The sequence below is a fragment of the Musa acuminata genome, chromosome BXJ2-9 (genome assembly GCF_036884655.1).
Source record: "Musa acuminata AAA Group cultivar baxijiao chromosome BXJ2-9, Cavendish_Baxijiao_AAA, whole genome shotgun sequence".
NCBI classification, from domain to species: Eukaryota; Viridiplantae; Streptophyta; class Magnoliopsida; order Zingiberales; family Musaceae; genus Musa; species Musa acuminata.
Genome location: NC_088346.1, coordinates 9,591,182 through 9,596,266, shown reverse-complemented (window position 1 = coordinate 9,596,266; position 5,085 = coordinate 9,591,182). Strand labels below are relative to the sequence as shown.

General features: G+C 40.9%; 1 protein-coding gene across 2 annotated transcripts; it reads right to left on the bottom strand.

Moving 5' to 3' along the window:
- Positions 1–3,150, bottom strand: LOC103997915 (ethylene-responsive transcription factor 1). 2 transcript variants are annotated; one of them, XM_009419258.3, is made up of 3 exons: positions 2,809–3,150; positions 301–1,198; positions 1–191 (listed from the first exon to the last, which is right to left on the bottom strand). In XM_009419258.3, exons 1-2 carry the CDS (start codon positions 3,074–3,076, stop codon positions 348–350), a joined length of 1,119 nt encoding a protein of 372 aa, XP_009417533.2. In that variant the 5' UTR covers positions 3,077–3,150; the 3' UTR covers positions 1–191; positions 301–347. The 2 variants fall into 2 exon arrangements, with proteins under 2 accessions (XP_009417533.2, XP_009417534.2); XM_009419259.3 differs by having other exon boundaries at positions 301–1,195.
- Positions 3,151–5,085: the final 1,935 nt, after the last annotated feature.

Here is a 5,085-nt window from a genome sequence, read left to right as displayed (position 1 = left end):
TAGAGCGAAAGCAAGTTTTCGACATAACCACAAGCTAACTAAGAAGGTCCAAGTTTGGCACTCAACAAGAAAACACACAAGGCAAGCATAAACACGATACATAAGATCTAACATAATAGCATAAACCAACGTTCCAACCTATGATCATAGCTCATACGTCTTGTTCTCCATATCTCCATCAGCATGGATTCCTGAAAAAGGGAAAAAATAAGAGAGAGAGAGATCCTTTCAAGAATAGAAAATCAAGACGTACGAAAAGGATAGAATAGAACATTATGCAGCAATGTGTGACAAACTTACGGTCGCATCTTATTTACAGAGCATTATTTGGCAGAATATCAATGTTCTCAGTAACTGCCGACCGCCACTGGTGGCAGGTCATCAAAGCTCCAGAGATCCACTTCACTCACATCCTGAGGCACATCACTAACGAGAAGGCTCTCAATAGATCCATCTGAGCCCCCTTCAAGATATGGTACTTGCAGAAATTTCATGTATGATTCAAAAGCAGATAGCTCCTCCGACAGTTTGGCCACAGAGTTCTTGGCAGCCACAACTTCTCCAGAATTATTTTTCAGTTTCTTCAGTGGACCACCCTGTTCCAGGTATGGTGTTCCTTCAGCTTCATTCATGGTTGGAGCAAGAAATGAAGTGATACTGGGGGTTTTAACCTCACTTTCCCAGCCATATCCAGAACAATCAAAAGTGTTGCTTCCCTGGTCAGAGTATAAATTAATTGCAGGTCCCTCGATGGGTGGAGATAGATTCATCCCAGAGGAGTCCATGTTCATGGATTGCTTGACGGGTTCCTTGTCATCAATATAGTCGAAAACAGAACAGAAATCTAAATATGGGTTGACATTGAGCATCTCTTGTGGGTTTGGCTTGGGTGCTTTTGGTGTATTTGATTTGAGTGGGCACTCTTGAACACTCAGTGGTGCTTCATCAGGGAAATTCACCTTGGCTTTCTTACCACGGATCCTACGGGCCTCTGCATCATATGCTCGTGCAGCTTCTTCGGCAGTGTTGAAGGTTCCAAGCCAGACACGAACCCCCTTGCGAGGATCTCTAATTTCAGCTGCCCATTTCCCCCAAGGACGCTGACGGATTCCCCTGTATTGATTTTTTCTCTCTTTTTTAGCAGACCTAGCTGCAGATCCATTGAATTTCACAGGTTTCAGAGCAACTGGTCCATCTGCTGCAGTAATAGAACAGAAAGCAACAAATTATACAAAGTTTAGGAAAAATGCTTAAAGAGGACTTTCCCATGTGATGATTGTGTAATACCTTCTCAAAATTTACTGAAGAACATCAAAATTCACAGTAGAGCTACTAATTCAGGAGAGCTAAAAGCACAATAGGAAATGTCACCATTAACTGATTCTGGAGCAGATCTGTGTCTGTGATTAAGCCAAGAGTATGCGGCAGTTATTAGTAACTAACATTTGTAACTCCTAGAGGATGCTTCTTTTCCTCATTATCCAGTGAAGAATATGGGATTTGAGAGGTGAAATAACTATCTAAATGGTCTGAAACATCAATCCAGTTTGAATCGAGAAGATTATTAGAAAGCTAAGGATTCAGAAAGGTGTGCTCTCAACAAAGAAGGTTTAAGCACCGTAAAACCTAGAAAGTTGGCAGGCAAGTTCTCATTGTAACACATCAAAACTTCTTCAATCGGTCAACATCCATGATGCATGTATCTGCTGATATCCTGTAGTCACACAGATTCCATTCAAGTGATTTCAAAACAAAGGAAAGCCAGACTCTAATTTCATAGACGTAATACCAGCTATTGATTTAAGGTAACCCCAATAGTTACCAATCCTTCTATGATTTACATCATGCATAAATTCTGATATTGCATGACCAATAATATATGGATGGTCTTAATATATAACTCAGTGCCACCAATTGAAGGGCAGCAGCCTAAGGTCTTCAAAGCAACCAAAAGTCTGCATACGAGGATCGACCAACAGCATATAAATAAATAAATAACAAATTAAATAAAATGAACTTTGCATCTTATGACCCTAAATCTATATTCAAGAATAAATGCTGTTAATTAAAAATCCTAAAAAAACACTTTTTTTTAGGAGAATAGCAAAATAAGCTTTGCATCTTATGATTCTAAACCTACATCAAGAATGATTGCTGTCACTCTAAAACCGAAAAATAACCAAACGAAAAACTCAAACAAAGAAATGAAAAGCTAATCAAAGGGGGGAAAGCAATCTCCATGAAACAAAACAAAGATGAAGATGCTACATATAGCAAAACCAAAGCCTCCATCACTAGAAAAACGAGACAAACACAATCCACTATATTGGAAAATAATCCCCAACATACATAAATAAATATACTTCAGTAATCGAAGGAAAAAAAAGAATAATTAAAGAACAATTTTGTCTTCCGGTAAACGGGAAGGAAAGAGGAGTCGGAGTAGAAGGATTCTGTTGGAAAAATATTACACCTTCAAGCTATTATTTGCCAAATTAACCAAAAAAAGAGGATGAAAAATCCGATCGTGGCCATCGGGGAACAATCCAGAAAACAGAGTATATACTAAAATCTTGTAAATATTTCTCATACCTAACTTGAAAAAAAGGCACTGTGTAATATGTTAGAGGAAAATGATTGGGATGCACGAAAGATTTCGCTTTCTGATGACGTGTGACGAGCCAAAGTACCAAGAAATAGCTGAGAAAGTAGAATTTGGTGGAAGTATCATAACAGAGTTCATACACGGAGAAGGATTAGAACGCGCAATGAAGTAACAACTAACTGTCAAAGCCCAATTTTTTTCACCTTTGCAGGCGAAAGCGAAGGGCTTCTCCACGATCTCCACCTCGTCCTCCACTTCCGACTCCAGCGCCTCGTACTCGAACTCCAAGAAGTCGGTCTCGAAGTCATCCTCGACCTCCTCCACAGCCCGGCGGTGGCCGCTCTTCTTCTGCTTCTTCGTCGCCCCATTGGCTACGCCCGTCCTCAGATCCGGCCACAAGTAGTCAGCGGTGACCCGCCGCGCCGACCTTGTCGCCGGAATGAAGTCGGAGATGATCGCTCCTCCGCACATCCTCGATCCTCAAACCCCGCTCAGCTTCTCTTCCAAAAGAGCTTCCTTTCAAGAACAAGAGAGAGAGAGAGAGAGAGGAGAAAAGTTGGGGACTTTATATTCTGTTAAATTAGTTGGAATTTCCGCAAAAAAAAGTGAAAATAGAAATTAAATGAATAAATAGAAATTATAGTGAGCAAATGAGTTGGTGGGATTAAAAATTCCTATTAAGACAAATAATATATATATATATATATATATATATATATAAGAACTTCGGCACACATTTCAAAGCAATGTGCAGGGAAGAGAGTAAACAGCGCACGCTAATGTTGCTGCCTCAACAACGTTAAGAAGCGAATGACGCAAGCAGCACTCAAGATGAAGCACCAGTCTGTGAGCCTCGTAATGCCACGAAATCTACACCCTCGTGAGCGTCCTGCACTTTGTCGTTTCCAATTTGTTCGTCTTCATGAATTCTTCTTCCACCTGCTTGAAAGAACCGTGTGGTTGCTTTTACGCGTTTAAGAATTGATCCCTTCCATCAACGTCTATCCCCCGTAGTTGTTATTATATGAGACCGAGGTTTAGATATACTTGCAACTTGGACGGTGCTCGCTTTCTTTGATATCACCAACTTGCAGGCAGCAATAAACGCCATTACCGACCCTTCTTCTTCTTCTTCTTCTACAAAAGCATATGAGAAGCTGATTGGTAGTAGGGGGTTTTGTGTGTGTGTGTGTGTGTGTGTGTGTGTGTGAGAGAGAGAGAGAGAGAGAGAGAGAGAGAGGTGCCACGGTGTGGTGGGCACAAAAGCCAGAATTAGGTTGGGTCCCTCTGTGAACTGTAACTGCAGCAATGACTATCGATTATTATTGGAAGTGCACCAACCTTTCACAGAAGAAGACGACGACGATGATGATGATGATTGATTTGCTCCCGTACTCAAATTAAATGAGCAAGTGGGCTAAAGAGTGATGGAATGGTACTGTTTCCAGTGGGGTCTCACAACCAAAATACACTGCTATTCCATTCTCATATGGATCATTAGTTGCATTTTTTCTTATCCTTTTTATTCTTTCTTTTTGAATTATGGTGGGTTTGCAATGAACTGCTTTCACTCTTCTCTGAGGAGCACAAAGCACAAATGCAGCAAAGCTTGAAGACAAGAAGGCCTGCTTCATTTCACAACTGCATATATTGTTTTCACCTGGACTTGCTGGTTGATTGTTTCCATCACCACATCCTCCAAAGTTGCTGATCTATTGTTGCCTGTTGATAGCTCACACAAGCAGCCAAAGGAGATGAACCTGAGCATGGAAGCATGAGCCTTCACTACCTAACCCTTGGCAACACAAGCAAACTTTGCAGTACCAACTTGGCCCAACCTCCCACCTTAAGATAGGAAGACGGACCCTCCACCATTGCTCGCATCAGCATACACAGAGACATGAGCTAATTTTGGATTCTGGTGTGCACCAAGCTACAAACCCTATCCACCACATGTTTGATGGGGTCCAACTTAAGCTCTGACAGAACCTTTCCCAGTGAGAAAGGTGGTGGTGGCAGCAGTTCTCGTAGAGCTTCCCGTGGGAAGATGAGCATGTGGTCATCTGGCCAGAATACTTGTGCTCAGGTTCAGTGCATTCAACCTTGGATGTCATCGTCACCATGACAAAGGGGTGTGGACCGTGTGGCCTACACGATCTTTTTGGTTTAATATTGCCCATGAAGACAAGAAAACCCAGGTTAGGTTGAATTCCAGATGCTTATGTGCACTAACACAACACAACCTGTGGTTTAGACTGTAACCTTTGGTGGATGCACTTTAATCTAGTGGAGGATCAGAAAACCCTAGATTTGAACACTGAGATCTTGTGTGTCGACCATGACAGCTCTCTGGATGCACATCATTTTTAAAGATATTATTATTAATTTATATAATTTTATTTAATTAGATAAGATATATTATAAATTTAATTATTATCGACTAATAGAAAAAAAAATTATTTGTGATAAATTCTTTAGGA

Bases quoted from the DNA above. Each gene is read 5' to 3' on its own strand.
- LOC103997915 (XM_009419258.3), bottom strand. From the start codon at position 3,076: ATGTGCGGAGGAGCGATCATCTCCGACTTCATTCCGGCGACAAGGTCG. The intron at 1,199-2,808 runs GTGAAAAAAATT...CTATTACTGCAG, and splicing joins CTTCGCTTTCGCCTGCAAAG to CAGATGGACCAGTTGCTCTG.